Source organism: Passer montanus, unplaced genomic scaffold (genome assembly GCF_014805655.1).
Source record: "Passer montanus isolate IOZ18808 unplaced genomic scaffold, ASM1480565v1 scaffold42, whole genome shotgun sequence".
Classification (NCBI taxonomy): domain Eukaryota; kingdom Metazoa; phylum Chordata; class Aves; order Passeriformes; family Passeridae; genus Passer; species Passer montanus.
The window spans coordinates 3,984,486-4,002,002 of NW_024369041.1; the positions used below are offsets into that span (position 1 = coordinate 3,984,486).

The 17,517-nt window shown below is 44.1% G+C and overlaps 1 protein-coding gene across 1 annotated transcript in view; it reads left to right on the top strand.

Annotated features, from left to right (window-relative positions):
- The first annotated feature begins 1,231 nt into the window (after nt 1–1,231).
- The window catches only part of BICC1 (BicC family RNA binding protein 1), a 90,170-nt gene continuing 73,884 nt past the window's right edge, over nt 1,232–17,517 (top strand). The window contains exon 1 of the mRNA XM_039719689.1: nt 1,232–1,491. Coding sequence (XP_039575623.1) covers nt 1,290–1,491 — 202 coding nt within the window. The 5' untranslated portion in view covers nt 1,232–1,289. The remainder of the gene's footprint in view (nt 1,492–17,517) is intronic.

The following is a 17,517-nucleotide window of genomic DNA, read 5'->3' on the forward strand; positions in this document are numbered from 1 at the left end:
GGTAAGTCCAAACTGGAACTTTGTAAAAATGAGCACATGTTGAGACTGGGCACAGTGCAGGTCCCTGGATCTACCTGGAGTACCAGCAAATCTCCTCACAAATGTTAGCATGGTCCTTCAGGCTGATGTTATCAACAAGGTGAGGTTACCATCACATCAGCTGTAATTTTTGTACTGCCAACCAAAATGCATCCAGTAACCTGGTTTGGCCACCAGATATGCATGGATGCTCCAGCTCTGGAGGAAACAGGCATCTGCATCACAGCAGTGTAGGATACGCTGAGATTCCAGACCCAGTGCTGTTGGATCATCTTCTATCTGGCAGACTGGAAAACAGCAGAAAAGTGTGATTAAATGAAGCAGAAAGCTTTTGTTGGAGTGTGTGGTATGCAACTTTTTGTGTCAGAAAGCATTTCTCTGATTCAGGAGAAACAAAGCAGACCCAAAGACAGTGGGGTGCCTGTGCTTCACTCTTTGTCCAGGTGGTTTGGGCAGTCACACCTGGGCAGTGATGGGGCTCCCGGGCAGTGTCCGGCTGCAGGACCAGCAAAATGCCACCAGGCCAGTGTGGCAGCTCATGCTGGTGTTTCCTCTACAGCACTGCGTGCTTCTGGGCTCAAACTGTTTGCAAAGTGGTGTGAACTGTGCGGGAGTACATCCAGCTGGGATTCTGGGTGTGGATAAACGCAGTTCTGCTGGGAGGTGAGGGATGCATAACCCAGTCACTTGAGGTGCAGCCGCACAAGGCGCTTCTCCCTGACGAGGCTCCGAGCGGGGATTCGGGGCCCTCCCCGGCGGGAGGGGATGTGCGAGCCGCGGCACCACGCACCGCCCGCAGGACACGGCCGTGGGCTCGGTGCGGCTCAGGACCGCCGCCCGCCTGTCCCGCACCGCACGGTGCTGCCGAGCCGCTCACAGGCTCGGGGGTCGCCGGCTGCGGCGGGATCCCGGCCGGCACAGACCCCGGCTGGCAGGGCACCCCGGCCGGCACAGACCCCGGCCCAGCGCCCGGGGGCGGGGGCGGTGCCGCTGGGGGCGGGGGCATCTCCCCTCTCCTCCCCTGCCCTCCCTCCGTGCTGCCCGCCCTCCTCCGGGGCCGCGGCGCTGCCCCCTCCCGCCGGGGATATCCCCGGCCCCTCCCCGGCGGGCGGCGGCCCAATGGAGGTGGGGATGCTGTGCGGGCTGCGGGCGGGCTGGGGGCGCCGCCGAGCCGCGGACGCCGCCNGCAGATAGCGTCCCGCGGCGAGGCGGCCGAGTGGGGCCCGGGGCGGCGGCCGCCGCGCAGCGCCATGGCGGCGCAGTGCGACCCGCTGAGCGGGTACCTGCCCCAGCCGCTCTCCGACCCGGGCTCCAACAGCGAGCGCAGCGCCGACTCGCCCGCGCCCGGCTCCGAGGAGGACTCGGCCGGGCCGCCGCGGCCCCTGCACAGCCCCGAGTGGGGCGAGGAGCGATTCCGGGTGGACAGGAAGAAACTGGAGGCCATGCTCCAAGGTGAGGCGGGGGCGGCCGCGGCGGCCGTGAGGGGCGAGAGGGGGCCGCGGTCCGCGCCGCGTCCCGGCTCCCCCTTCCCCGCCGGAACGGGAGCCCCGTCCTGTCAGCCGCTTCCCTGGGCCCTGGGTCGGCGGGAGCCCCGTGGGCCGGTCCGCGCTCCGGGCGCTGCCGTGGCCTCCCGGGCCGGGGCTGCTCCCGCTGTGCCGGGAAGCGGCTCCTTGAGCGCGCCGGGCCCGCAGCCCGGGCGGCCAGATGGNGCCGGGGCTCGTCCCGCGCCGCTGCGGCTCGCAGGGTCCCGGTGCCTCGGAGTTCGGTCTGTGCGAGCGGGACAGCCCGCCCGGGCAGGGCGCTGCGGGCTCTCGGCTTTCGAGGAACGGCCCGGTGCGCAGGGAGCCGCTGGAGCCGGCCGGAGGAGCGGGGACGGCTCCGCAGGGCTGACAGCGGCCGCCGCTGCCCTGGGACCGGCGCGGCCCTTGGCTCCGCTGTCTGGGGTTGTTTTAAGGCTTTTTCTTTCCTTGAGGCTACATATTTTATCCCAGTATGTTTTGAATTATCTGCTCTCAGTGGAAGTTACGTAGGCAGGTTTTGACAAAACAGGAGTAGTAATTGCTGGTTTTGTTGCTAAAGAGCACATGAGTGGGTTTGAACCAGCTGAGGATGCTGCTGAGCGGGGTGGTTCCCTCGGGGTGTTCCAGCTGTCTGGTCCGAGGAGCCCGTGAGAACCGAGGTGAGTTTCAGGCCTTCCAGTGTCAAATCTCAGGGTGTGTCTGGATCAACAAGAAGAGACGGTGGTGGTTTCAAGAGGGCGCTTTTTCCTTTGGAAGTACTGTTTTGTAAACATTTAATGTTACACTAACATGGTAACTCACATATTTGTGTGCATTTTCAGAACAAACCCTTGTCAAATGTCTTACCTGGAATGTCACAGAGAAGGCGTTTTGGTCACTTACTGGAAGTTTTAGGTGCTCCCTACATGAGCATCCCCTGTCAGGGCACCTGCCTTCCTCCTCGAGGTGGAAGGCAGGCTGTGGGAGCGAGCAGGAGCTGGTGAGTTGGGCTGGTCACTGAAGAGCTGCGGTTTGACTTGGTGACTACAATGATTGGAATTTTTTTAATTGAGATGGTCTCTCCTGGGGGTGAGTTAATCTTTAATCAGTTAATACTTTAGAGCTAGTAGAAAAATCTCATTATGTAATGCAGTAAAGAGAAAGGAATTTGGAGAAACAGAGCGGCAACAACTATTTATAAAGATGTGCTCATCAAAAGTGTCTGAAAACCAAAACCACATGGGTATTTCTGTGTAAGAAGTGGTAGAGAAGGGTCAAAAGTTAGAGTTCTGTAAGAAGATGAAGGTTGCCTTCACTTTTTCCTCTAATAGCCAAATAAATTTCCATTATCTCATCCCTCACACAGTCCTTTTTTCTACTGCCTGAGGTAGTAAGCATGAAGGAGTAAACAAAGCTCCCAAGCAGAAAACAAATACTCTATAGGTTGTGTCACCAGTGTCAAAATGTAACGCTTTTCTTTGCTCCTTTTTCAAATTTTATTTCTTACCTTTGTAAGAAGAATAAATTAGTAAAAAGGATATGAATGGTAGAGCATAGTGAGTAAATACAAGCAGAAATACAGACAGTAGCCTGTTTTTTGATATGAGGTTGCTGTATGCCCCATCTAGAACACACATTTTTCAGGTGATAGTTTGAGGAGGGTTTGTTCAGATAGTTATCCTTTTTGTGGTGCAAAGTTTATATTGGACTTGGAAATAAGTGGCTTACTGTTAATGAAGAACTGTTTATTAGGAAGCAAGAAGCAAACATAGTAGCTCTTTCTGTGAGAAAACCGAACTGTTCTGTAAACATTTGGTCACTTTCCGTCAGTTTCCTGTCAGTTTCCTCTCTGTGCTTTACGAGTATTTGTCTCATCTCTTGACTTTCAAGAACCTCAAGCACCAAGCAGCTCTGTCAGGGAAGCCAGATCTGTACCTGGTACCCAGAAATTCAGTCAGCTGTGCTGCTGATTACAAGCCAAATTTAATTTTATTTTTTAACTTCTCCCACCCTCCCCACCTTTAGTTTGTCTGTCTTTTGGGAGTGAAGCTTTGGCTTGCCCTATTAGGAAAGGGACAGTGGAAAGGAAGCAGTGTGAACCATCTCCAGGAACAAACTCCAGTTAGATAATTTGCAGGGCTGTGTTCCCTATGGTTTCTAATACCAGATCCTTTACTGGAAGTTCTTAAAATATGCAGAAATTGCATAATGGAAAAGAAACATCTTTTCAATCTAAGTCATGATGAGCAGATTTCTTATTTCTAAAAGTTATCCAATTTTAATGCTTTTTAAAAAAATTCAGGCTGGTGTAAATACAGCTTTTTGTTCATATTAGATGCTTGAAGGCTCCTCTTTTGCTTTTGCCAGCTACTAGATAGCTTGTTTACATTTGGAAGAGTTACTTTTTAAATTATTAAAAAACTTAGAATATCTTCTAAGTTTTGCAAGAGTGAGAATGTATTATGGAAGAGTGAGAATGTATCATCTTTAGTTCAGTTGTCTTTAAAGCCAAGGAGCATCTGTTGAAGGAACTTATCAGGAAATGTTCTCATTCTTGCTCGGGGGTGCCTCGGTGTTTTTTGTTTTTTTGCTCATCAACATCTGTTGTTTACTGTACTAATCGTGAAATGTAAGAAAAACTGTCTGGGAGAAAGGATATGCAGCAGCTCCATGTTCAGCTCAGTGCTTCTGTTACTTTTTGCATTGCTGAGTTTTATATGTGCTGCTGCTGTGGTTATTTTCATCTTTCCCAGTTTGTGGGCAGTTTCCTGAGGGCAGGGGCTGATCCCAGCAAGGCTCACCTGGGAATAGCAGATTGTAGCTCATCAGGGACTGGGGCACCTCGGTGTGAAATACAGAGTAACTGCAGTAAGTGCTGTAGCAAGAGCTCAGTAGTTCTCTTCCAGAAAAAAAAAAAAAAAAAAAAAAAAAAAGGAGGGGCAGGTAGTTTGCTACCAGTTGTATCTGAAGCAGAAATCAAATCAGACTTGAAGGTGTCAAAAAATTTCGGTAGATTTGAGGATGCTTCTGCTACTTTTTTTTTCTCCCTCCACTTCAAAATAATTGTATTGGTATTCCCTGAATGGTTCTGTTTGGAATATCAGAAATTGCAAAAGCTGTGGCAAAACCCTTTCAAATAAGAACTGTTTTTTCCTTGTGTCCATCTTTTTTCTGTGACTGTTTCATTATTTGCACATAGATGACTGGAATTGTGTCCCATAAACAAACCTCAGTCTTTAGAGTGGGATGTAAGCTCTCTTATGCCTCATGTCTTCGTCAGTTTCTTGGTGAACAGATACTTTTAGAATATTTTTTCTAGGAGGCCAATATGAGTAAAACAGATCAGCTCCTCTCTTCAGCAGTGACAGAAGATGGTATTTCCTAGTAGCCCAATTAATTACAGCTGCTCTGCACAAATTCTGGTTAATGCTCAGGTGACTTCATATTGTGGGATGATTTACTTAGTGTGTGAGTGCCTGTTACCATAGGAGCTGAATGTTATTGTAAAGAGGCAGAACAGTAAACTTAGGAAAGCTGTCCAGAAAGTGTAATCTATCAGCTGATGTTGCAGCAATCAGTAGGCTTAGACAAGTTGGCCATGAACATTAAAAAAAAACCCAAACCAAAGAAAGCAACACCTTTTTTTTGCTTGCATGGTGTCTCATCCTTGGTTACAAAATGTTATGCCAATCTTGCATTTCAAATAATCCTTTTTTCTTTGTCATGTTCTTTGGCAGATGTAAGGATTTTTTATGTGGTATGTGTGGTTGAAGCACTCACAGTTAAATACTTTTTGACTTTATAATGTACTATCACACGTTAGTAGTTTGCTAAAGAAATAAATCCATGCTGTTTTTAATAAGAGTCTAAATCTAGCAATGATATGTGGGCCCATATTATATATGGCTCTTTCATTAAAGTACAAAACTGTGCTAGTTAAAATTCTGTGTTTCTTCACTTTTTGTGTTTTGTGCATCATCTTTCATTTTGAGGACTCTTCAGCGTAATTTTAATTAGGGATCTAAAACTTTATGGGTGGTGGGTTTTTTTGTTCTGTGTTTTTACTGGTTTTGTTTGGGTTTTTTTTTCCCTTATGAGGTAATTCAGCATTTGTCTGACTATTTATTGATAAACACATGAAGAAAAGCACAGACCTGCATGCCCAGCAAACTCTAAGAGCACTCAGTTTGCTCACAAGCTCATTTTACAGAGCAGGTTGTGTTGCTACAAGGTGGGCACCTTGGAGAATAGCACTGGGTGTGGTGCTGGCTGTATTGGTTATGTCACAGGTCAGCTGGAGTAGGCCAGAATTAGAGGAATCGTGTAAATGCTAAAGATTATGGTGGATCAGTGGTTACTTTCCAGGCAGTAAAAGTGCTGTCGCCAATTCACTATGAGCAGTCAGTGCAAGCTGCTCATTGAGGTGCCCTTGTGTAGCTCTGTCCTGCCACTGCAGCATTGAGTGAGTTCCCCCCCATCCTACTCCCTCTGTTTTGGTGCTCTTTGCCTGTCATGGGGAGCTAAAATAATGCTCAGCTACTAATTTTCTTCCCAAAAAACCCCTAATTTTTTTAGGGGGAAGTGACATGAATACTTAGATAACTTTTTTTTGCATGGTTTAATCCACACGAAACTTACTGTAAATTGTTCATTCCTTTGCCTAAAGGTCACCCAGAGACCATTGTCAGATCTTGATTGTACTTATGCAATGCCTCTTTCTGATGTCTGGATGATAACCAGCTTTTGTTTGCTGAACCATCAGGTGAAACTTGTGTTTAAACAAGTATATTTTCCCTGCTTAATGCATAACTGTTGGAAAGTTTACTTCAGTGGTTTTCATAGTCTTGTGCACTGGATTGTTTCATCTACAGAGAATGAGAAATCAATGTGTGGCAGGCAAAACTTGGGGGAAGTGGAGTGAGGGGGAAGAAAAGCACTTTTATTGGAATGTGCTAAAGAAGACAGATATTCTAAGAAACTCAGGCTTCTGCTGAGTGCTAGAAACAATGGTTTTATTAGAGGCTGGACCCTGAAGATAGAAATTTTGGGCAAGTTGGCTGCTTAACAGGCAATTGTAATGTTCCTATGATGGTGCATGTGCAGGGAGGGCAAGTTCAGTGTTAAATGAATTTTGGAGTTTTATGTTTAAGTGGCTAAGCAGGAATTACTGATATTCCCCTGGATTTTTTGTGTTTGTGATGGTGATAGTAATCTGTACAATAGAACTTAGTATACTGTGGTCCTTCAAATCATTAGTGTACCTTGCTTGCAGCTGAAGTTAAAAATACTCAGAGTGCTGGTGATTTACACTCCTGTTTACAGTTCCCATGTCCCTCTTGGAGCTCCAAGGGTTGTGAACTATGCCTTGTCTATGACCAGATTTGTACTGAAATATTGTACTCCTTATTTTAGTAGTTCCTAACCACGGCTGATTTTCCTAGAGGAAGCAAGTGTTGGGTTTTTCTACTAAATTGTGAGATTTCTGTTGGTGGTTTTTATTATATTTTGTTCCTTGTAATGTGTCAGCATAACCTATACAAGGACATAGTTGTGGGGAAATTGGAACCTTCCTAATAGTATTTACATTTGGTTTTTAACTTATATGTAGCAGGAAAAAAGAATCCAAGTTCTTTGTCGGGTTTTCAAATCCCCAAAGTGCTGAATAGCCTATTTCTACAAAAAATAAATACATGAAATGAATTTGTGTGACTTGTAGTTCTTGCATTCCACTATTAACAATTGTAATAATACCACTTTCTCAAGTTTCAGTGTTCAAGTAGTACAACGGACTATCATGGTTTGGCATGAGCTGCTGAGTTAAGTATTGCTGGCTTGCACATTCCTGTTGGTTATATTGTAATCTTTACCTCTGCTGGAAAATATGTCCTATTTTGAGTACTCATTTCAGGCTCTTGGCTTTATGCCTCTCAAACAATGAAACATGCTAGTTTTCTTCAATTTCAGACCTCTGTGTTGAAGAACTAATAGCTTTGTAAAAAATCTTTTTACAGTAGTGACCTTTGCTGTGAAGACTCTTTGGTGACTTGCATGAACTTTGAGCTTAAAAACTGGTGTGACCACATGAGTTGGAGTTCAGCTACAGAAAACACATACACATAATAAGCTATCTGAAGGAACAAGCACTTGATTTAAGGTTTAATTCTTTAAGATGCTACCTATTGATCAGTGGTAGTTTTTAAGATAATTTTGACTTAAGCCATTCAAACCATTCTTTGAACATAGCCTCAGCTCTTGTTCAGTGTTTGTTTTTGTTTCTTGCCTCTGGCTCAGAGCAGTATGAGTGTATTGCATGAGGCAAAGGAACTCTTCATGTTTCGGTGACTTTTATAGCTGATTTAGGTAAAGATATCTTCAGTGATATCCTCTTCACTGGAATAAATAGCTTCATGTTCAAGTTCTATTGATGTTTTGAAGGACCACTCCAGAGTGAGAGTGTTATCTCACCAGATAATACAGTCTAAGGAATCTGAGTAATCAGCGAGTTCTCTCATGTGTGAAAGCAGGTTTTGGATATTGGGTGGAAAAACTCTTGATGTCTCCGCAGGAAAAGATGGGTGTGATGGATAGGGGATTGAAAACAAATCCATAACCGTGACCACTAAGTGTCTGGATAAGTCGCTTGCCTGGTAGCATAACTCCATGTAATTTTTCTGCTGCAAGCCAAATTTCATGGAGAGGTTGATGGGCAGGTAGCAACACTGTTCTGTCCTAGCTGTTCTCCTGCTGTGCAGCTCTGCTGAAGTAATGGACACCAGGACACAGAAACTGGGAAGGCACACCATAGGTGTGTGCCTGCAGGACTGTTCCAAGAGAACCTTTACTGGGAACCCACGAGCCCTGAAGCTGCTGATGGTGATGCATGGGTGGCAGACAGGTGGAACTGCAGGGCTGCAATCTCCCTGAGGCTGGAGAGGTGTGGTGGGATAGCTCTGGGGACTGGAGTCCTGCAGTGGCAGGGTCTGTAGGCTGCTCAGAGTGGGATGCTGGGGAGGAGGTGTTGCCCTTTTGTGTGGGGGAGTGGCAGGATTGCAGGGAGCTCTGCCTTGGAGCACGCCACCAGCCATTTGAGAGTGCAGGCTGAGTGCTGGCTGGTCTTACAGATGGCTGCTACAGAACATCTGGGTGGGAAGAAGCAGCACATGAGCCTTCAAAGAGCTGGAGAGAGCCTCCTGTTTGCAGTTGATCCCCATGGAGGAGTTTAACCCCTCTGTTCTCTGATGGGGCAAGAGCCTGGCAGGACACAAGCCATGTAGGAGGTTTCTGGAGTGTTTTTCTGACAGGTGATCTGTTTCTGCTTCCAGACAGGTGATCAAGGGACTGAGAGCAGGAACTGGTTAGCTGGGCTTTTGCCTTGCTTGCAAGGAAAATTAATCATGAATGTCAAGATGGAGGGCAGCCATTCAGAGGGACCCTGGCAAGCTGAAGAAGTGGCCCAAAGGAGTTCCTTGAAGTTCAGCAGAAGGGAACAAGAAGTGCTGCAGGCAGGAGAGAAAACTGTCATAGGCTGGGGCCTGACATGCTTTGCAGCTATGGTGAGACACATCAGGAGTGCTGGGTCCAGCCCTGGTTCCCCAGTGGCAGAGAGACATGAGCATTCTGGAACAAACCCAGCTTCTGAGGGACTGCAGAACTGACACAGGAGGAGAGGCTGAGACATCTGGGATTGTTTAGCTTTAATCTTGAGAAGGCACAGGGAACACCGTATGAATTGTGTGTGTCAGAGGATGTAAGCAGATGGAGCCAGAGTCTTCTCAGTGGTGCCTAATGACAGGACAAGCAGAAAAAATGTCATTTTATGACTTTTCCTCTTTTTCTGAAAAGGAAATAATCTGTAAAATCTGGAGGCTTTCCAGTTTTTGCAGTGTTCAGTGCTGAAGTGAGGTCACTGCTGTCTTTTTTGGACAGCAAAGGAGTTAAAGAATTCTTAACTACAATTTCAATTGTTGAGTTAAAATACTAAATCTGAGATTGGACTGTAATATTAAAGCACAGTGTTTATTAATGTTAGATATTTGATATTACTAAAAATACATTTTTAGGTAAATCCTTGATCAGACAGCAGTATTAAAAACAGCATTTTGCAGCCTGAAGCATAGTTGATAAAGTTGTGATTGGTTTAGGGGTCAATTTGCCTTCCTCAGGGCATTGAGAAACATCTGCTGGGAAAACTGGTCTGTAGACCCCACCTTTGGCAGTCCTGGTAGGATTTGGTTGTGCTGGCCCCCAGGAGGATCCCTGCAGGAAGGCAAGTTGATGGCTGGGTTGGGCAGCTGCTGCCAGGGCAGGTCTTGTTTTTCAGGCACATGAGGGGTGCAGGGGGCTGTGTCTGGCTGCACATCGTGGTGTTGGGGTGCTCTGGCTCACAGGAGCACAACTGGGGGGTCCCTGCAGCCTGGCTGGGTGAGCTGGGACATGGATCTGCTGTGGCAGCACGTGACTGCTGCTGCTTTGCTGCCTTCAGACAGCTTTTGAGGTGATAGTCCTACAAGGATGTAGCTGTGGTTATCTCTGAGCCTCCCACCTGCTGGGGGTTTGCTGAGCTCTGTCGGGTTTGCTCCAGGGATGGGATAAACTACCTGCGTGCTCAGGGGCCATGGTGGGAGCTGGCTGTGGGCTGCAGGGCCTGCCTGGTTCCAGGGCTGCAGTTCAGGGACGCCGTGCTCTGAGTTACACCACATCCTCCTAAGTTTTGTGTTCCTGCTGGTGCTATGTGAGCAAGCTGTGAAAACAGGACCTGGGAGTGCAGCTGGGCTTGGAGCACAGTCCTGTTATCTCTGCTGCTTGGATTCTCTTGTGTAAACCACAGAAGGACATGTTGCTCAGTTTGTCCTTCCTGGAAGTGTCTTCCTTGCACATGTGAGTGACAACAAACAGGAGGTAGCTTGTTCTTTTGGTTTCTTTTCCTGTGAGGGTGAAAGGTTTTTTAAGAAATACATTTATAAATGTATCACTTGTGGTGAGAAAGACAATAATAGATGATGCATTTAAAAGGCATGAGATTTCCAGTCATTCTGACTACCTCCCAAATGGCCAGCTGCCAGCAGCTGTGTCTTGAATTTGGCATCTTGAGATCAACAGTTTAGAAATACTGTGGAGTAAAGCTCCTTTTTATTGCTTAGACTTTTTTAATTGCCCAGGTTGATATATCCTAAACCTTTAAAGATTAGATTTTGTCCCATTCCTTTAGGGGCTGTGAACTTCTGGGGCATGCTGGTGGCTTGAGGAGGTGCTTTCCAGGACACCCACACAATCTGCCATCTGAAGATGTAGTTAGCCCTTGATAAGTGATAGTGTTGTATGCAGCTAAATGTTTTAGCTGTTACTCTTTCTAGAAGAGGTCCAGTGAAGCCTAGTAGAAATTTTACTGGACTGGAAGGAATATTCTCTGGTTTGCTGCTTTGGGACTTTGAAAAAATTGCTTTTCTTTGCCCCATCTGATTTGAGTGCTGAGCCTTTTCCCAGAGGTAGGAAGCTGGTCACTGTAGCTGGTGCCAGCCACAAGGCAGCTGCATTCCCTATTCTGTCGCAATTCCAGGGCTTGCCTGGCATGTAAAAGTTGCAATAAAACTTGTGAAAAATACTCCCTATGTATGAATCTTGATAAATTTGTATGGAGAAGCTTTTTCTCAAATGTATGAAAATAGTGATTCCCCTTTCCTCTTTTGGCTTTTTTTGCTTGTTGGGAACATGTGTAGCTGCAAGTGAGGCATGAGCCATCCATTTTCCATTTACTAAACTTCTCTGCAGGTCAGGTCTGGGAGGCTTTGTAAAATCTTGGTTCCATTTTCCCCTAGAACTATGTGATATGAATCAGGTCTGTCAGAATGGTTTTTGAGGAAAAATAAGCAGCAGTCATTGTGCTTATGTGGTTATTGTCAGGCTTGCTAAGGAATGTTTATTATACTGGGCTTTTATAGGTACTTCTTTTCCCCATCTCACAGAGAAGTTTTTCTGGTTGGTTTGTTTGTTTTCCTGCCCAACATGTTAAGAAGCTATGGGTTGATAATTTTTTTATGTCTTTCAGCCCTTTTCTACAGCTTTTTTAACTTGCAAAAGTAACTTCTGTTTGTAGGAGTTATAATGGCACAGGATTTTGATTTGGCTGCTAAGATATTACAGAGGTTTTGAAAGCAAAAAACTGTAAATAAGAGTGCCAAGGAAAGGAAAAACAAAGCTTCATTCCAGATCATTCAAATGAAATATATCTGCAAGTTCAAATTATGTACTTAAAAAGATTGAGCTATGTGTTTTCTCACTTACTTGGCACAAAGTCTGTGTAAAAGCTTGAATGATTGTCCATACTAGTGATGGGATGACAAGCAGAACAAACCCAAAATGCCATTCTGCTGCTTGTGGAACAGCTCAGATCATGGGCTTAATGTGTTTAAACTTGGTTCTTGGAAAGGAATTTTGCTAGATTTCCTTGTGAGGAGAACTTGCAACATTTTTATGATCAAGCTGAGCTAAATGGTCTCCAGTACAACATACCTGAAAATCAGTATTAAGGCAAGTAAATCTGGTCTGAAATAAACAATGTTAAAAGATAGCTGGAGAGGGAAATTGCTAACAGTAATGATTTATCCTGTTGTTTTGGAGTGCTGCTTTTGTTTTCTGAATCATGTAGGTGTATCTGTGCTGTTCTTAGCTCACACATCCCAGAGCGGGTCAGGAAAGGAGCACAGGGGCTCACTGGTCCTGCCTCCCTGTTCGTCCTGCAGCTCATGGCACAGAACTGTGTCCAGCTGGGTCTGGGACATCTGCAGGGAGGGAGGCTCCACACCCTCTGGGCAGGCTGTCCCAGTGCTTGGTCACTGCACACTAAGGAAGTTCTGTCTTGTGTGCAGATGGAACTTCCTGGGCATCAGCTCCTGCCATTATCTCTTCTACCTTGCTATATAAACCTTTAAATTTTTTGATTGTTTTGATAGTCTAAAGTTCCATGGTGAGGTTGCCACATACACCAAACTTTTAAATAGATTTTCACCTCTTTCTTTTTTGTTTATAAAGCATTTTTTAATTCTACATACAGGTAGAATTTTTTTTTACATTTTAAGCAAACTTTGGTTTGGGGAATCTGTGTTACCACTCTGAATTAGTGGTTTAACCTTTAAGTATGCCTTTTACCTTATTGCAAATCACTTTGTGTGAATGGAGGGCTTTGATTATGTCTATTTTGATTGGCTCTGTTCTGTTCAGACTGTGCCTGCAATAAATTTATGGCAGTTAAATATACAGGATTGGTAACTTAAAACCAAGCATCTTGAGAGATGGAAAAATGAAATCCATAATTCCAAAATAAATATTAAGTCCATTATAAGTGATGCAGTGAAACATTTTTGTGTTTAGTTACATTGATGTCTTCTGAAGATATCCCCATGTTCTTTATGGTGAGATTGTGTTCCTTGAGGGTGTGTGAACTGGGATGTTGTGTAATTAAACCAGGAGCTTTGTTGTAAAGGAGTTCTTGTGCAAAACATTGCAGTGTGGTACAGAGCCATGTGCTGAACAGAAAGGGGTTAAAATCACCTGCATTTAAAACCATGTCTCTGTGTGTGTAATACTTACATTTAAGTGGAAAAAACATACATGTATTTATGTGTAATTGAAAATGCAGGATACATTTGCATGTCACCCTCGCTGAGATATGGAAATCCTTTTCATTGAAGGAATATGAGACTTGGTGTCCCTTTTTCAGGATGTAGAAGCACATCCATGGGTGAGAAGTGCAACAGAGTGGTGAAATAGTAAATTACGTTAGATGGTCTTTGTTTATATGCAGCTGGAGCAGTTAAAATAGCATTGATTTAAAGAGTCTGGATGTGGAATACATTTTTCAAATACTGTTTCATATAGTGGAAAAGAATCCTGGTATGTCTTTAGTTTTTTAGTTAAACAAACACAAGTGCTGTTTTTCCTTAGTAAATTTACTTCCGGAGTGTGTATAAAATAGTGGATAAGAGAGAATCTGTTTCTAATCTGTTCCATGTGCAGAAACAGTGAATAAATTTGATCAAATCTTTAGTTCTTTATAAGCAATTCCTTTTCGAAATAAGAACATATTCTGCACAATTTTCTTTTCTCCCTCTGTGTGGAAGACATTACCATCATCAGAGTGCAGAATACATGGACTCTCAATATGTGTGAAATTTTTCAATGCACTGAACAATTGAACATGTAATGATGTTTTCTGGGTTGCCTAGCAGCACTCAGGTTTTTTACTTTAAGTGGTCTTCAGTGACATCTTTAGATTCTTCAGAGACTTGGCAGAAATAAAAAAAGTCATTCCAGTGTTTGAGACATGAGGAATCATTTAAGCTGTGGAAAAAAAAAAAGAGTAGGGTATTGCAAAGTTTTGTATATATTTAAACATTTACAGAACTTTATATTCTGTGTTCTTGTAAATGTTTGGGGGAAGTGAGTGCTAGAAGATTATTCTGGTGGATTTTAAGTATAATTTTAGGTATTTATCACCTGAGAGATGCAAACTTAGACAACAGATGACTTTTACCTTTACGAAGGCCATCTAATCTAATTTAATATTTCACCACTCTCTCTAGCACTTCTCACCCATGGGTGTGCTTACTCATCCTGAAAAAGGGACACCAAGTCTCATATTCCTTGGACTGAAGTTTTTTTTACTTGGTTTATATGTCATTGCAATTATGTTTTCTGTGTTTATGTAGAGAGCTGAGGGTTCCTGGTGTTTTGACTTGAGAATATAATGCAAATCAATTAAAATGTAAAATGTTAATAAGCTTTTTTTTTTTCCTTAGAGGATATCAGCTGCATATTTACAAGAATCTTTTCGCTGGGTGTCTCTCCTGTATCACTGCAGAGCTTCTGTTGGCACTGCCTTTCCCTCCAGGCTTGAATAGCCAGCAGAGAGCTGGAGACTGGTTTTAATAACGTGTTAAAGAATTAAGTGCTGTCAGCTTCTTGCTACAGCTCTGTGCTGCCTGAGGCTGCTTTTGGTGTCTCCCTTCCCTGCTCCTGCTTTCTGCATTGCGTGAGTTAAAGGAATGTTCCTCTCCAAGTGAGCAGTGGCTCGCTCTGGCCAGGGCAGGGCTGAGCGAGGCGTGGGAGCAGCGAGTGGCTGCGTTCAAGGAAAGAGTGACACAAGGCCTGTGCAGGTTGGCCAGAGCAGAGGGTTACAGCAGGGCAGCACAGCCAAGTCTGTCAGACAGATAGGAAATTTCAGAGTGGGAAATCTCAGGACCCGAGAGGCGAAGTGAGACGTGACTAAGAGGATTATCCAAGTCCAGTAGCTTTGGATGTGCGCAGGAAGGATCTCCCCATACATTGCACAGCAGCCAGGCATGCTGTCTGGAGAGGAGCTGCTCAGTGCTTCTGTTCAGCCTCTCTCCTGCTCTCCTTCTGTTTGTGGTGTTTGATGGGAGGAGAGGAGGAGGAACCACTCACCAGCTCTGTTCTGCCCCCTCCCAGCAGCGTGATGGATCGAGATCACTTGAAGCATGCTCAGCATTTCTGCACCTGGTACCCAGACTTTGGGCTTCTCCTCCTCATGTGAGTGAGAGCAGCCCAGGGGCAGGCAGGGAGAGCTGGGAGCCTGCAGGGTGGATGAACACAGCCTTTTTCCATCCTCTCCTAGCTGCCCTTTCAGAGAGAGAATACTCATTGTTAAACACTGCATTTGAGTGTAGGCTTTGCTGTGTCCCTACCCAGGATGGGCTCTTTCTGTGTGGTGTGTGTCCCAAAACAGCTACTCTGGCTCATCAGACCTGCCTCACGGGCTTGGAGGCAGTGGCAGGATGGTTGGGATGTTTGGTATTTGGGTGCATTTTGTTTGCTGCAATGAGGCAAAGTCAGATGCTGTGGTGCATGTTGACTTCCATGTTGAAAATGTGAACTGGGAGACCGTGGTGTGGAGCTGCTGGTCAGCATGGATTTGCATTTTTCTGAAGAGAACAGCCACAGCCATAAAAGAATTTCTGCAGTCTTCTGGACAACAGTAGAGGCTTAAGGAGTGTAGTCACTTTGTAAGAGATTGGTGTTGTGCTGTTTTACTCATCTTAATTACTTGCAAATGATTAAAAAATAATTGATGGAATATACATATTTGCAAAGTAGCTCAATTTTACCCAGTAGAGTGAAGGTAATGGTAAACTTATAGATGGAGTTTCTCATTCTGAAACACTTGAAAGTACTTAGGATTTAGGTTAAATTACAATAAAATCCTTTCTTCTACCATTTTAATAATCAAAGAAGTAAGAATGTGCTCTGAGTAATTTTATATCCTGTAAAAGGGTTTAACATTAAGCCAAGTGAAAACATGGTTCTATAATTATAAAATATAATTATCTTTGTGGTCTCTTGTGATTCCCAAGTGATGTCATCTTCCTTCTCAAACATTCTGCTCTTGGGCTGTATTTCTTTTACTTCAGAAATACAAAGTCAGTTTCTCTTTTGAGGCAGTCCATGATTTAAACATTATTGAATTAAGGGAGAGTATCTCAGCATTTTTAAGAACAGAAGTAGAGGTGAAGAGGATATTTAGGAGGAAAACACCTTCTCTGGTAAGTTAAATAACTCTTAATTCAATTTCTTTAATGTGCTCTAATGACCCTTGTTTGTTCTGCTGTGAGTGCTGGTTACTGCTGCAGTGGATCCCAGGTTGGCTCCTTTTGCTCCAATACAGACTGGTTTGGGATGTTTCTGGCAGGAACTGGTTCATTACTGCAATATAGAGATTGAAGTGGACTGAACACCTTGGGGACTGGTGCTTGAGTGGTCTCAGCTCCCTGGTGCTGTTTCTTCAGCAATGGAAGAATAGTTGCCCTTCCTGGGGAAACCTCTCTGCTCTGTGGGCAAGTGGGCTCCGTGGAGGCACAGTGAGAGCTGGTTAACATTTCACTATGACAGTTTAGGCAACAAATTTATTTGCTTTTCTAAAACAATTTTCTTCTTCTGACACCTTAAATTTGGTGATTATTTTTTATTAGGTTACAGAGAAGATTTGTATCAATTTCTGCGAATTGGTTTTGCCAAGGCTGTGGGTTTGTAGTAGCCAAGCAGTCTCATGATTTCAGGGTAGAACTTAAAGAGCTGAAAAGTATTTTATGGTGAAGTCCATTTGAGCTGTAACAGAATACCCAAATTCAACCAAAATCAAAACAGAAGAAAAAAATGCAAACAGGAAACATTGCTTTTTTTGGCAGTCTTAATAATAATGGTTTATGAACTCCAGAAATGGAGTACACCCTCCAGACTTTCACCTCTATTAATTCTAGATGGTTTGGGTTTGTTGATTTTTTTTGTTTGTTTTTTTTTTAATTATGCATGGTTGAGATAGGCAGAGATTTTCAGAATATAGTGAGATTTTTGACTGTAACTTCTGGCTGTTACAATGTCCTTTCCTCCGCAAGAGTAATTTGTGAACTTACATGCTTGTCCTTACAGAACCATCTATTGGTCTCCATACCACTTAATTAGTGCTAATTGTATGCAATGCCTCATTGTTTTCAGTAATGTGCCAAAAAAAAGTAAACAATAGCCAAAATCTGTTTTAAAGGAGCAGCTCAAATAGTTGAAATAGCACTGGTAAAAAAACAGCATGAAGGAAGAAACATAAATTAAGGGATAAAGTCACTGTTGGCACAGTAGGAAGCACAATACTCTCATGTTTATCTCAAGAACAGCATAAATTGTGAAGATTGGAGCCACATCTGATGGGTCATACTTGTACTATGACATCTATGCAATAAACTACATGCAGTTGATACTTCTCTGTTATTTTTAAGCTCAAGATTAGGTGCTATTGATGATGGAATGTATTGTCTTTAGAGTAAATAAGGTCTATGTATTTATAATTTTATTGTTGTTTAGAATATCTGGATTTCAGTATCAGGAGGTGGTGTTTGAATCTTGGGCTTGCATTTCTCTGAGTATATGGACTTTTTTCAACTGCAAAAACAGGCTTGGTACAAGAATCAACCAGTCT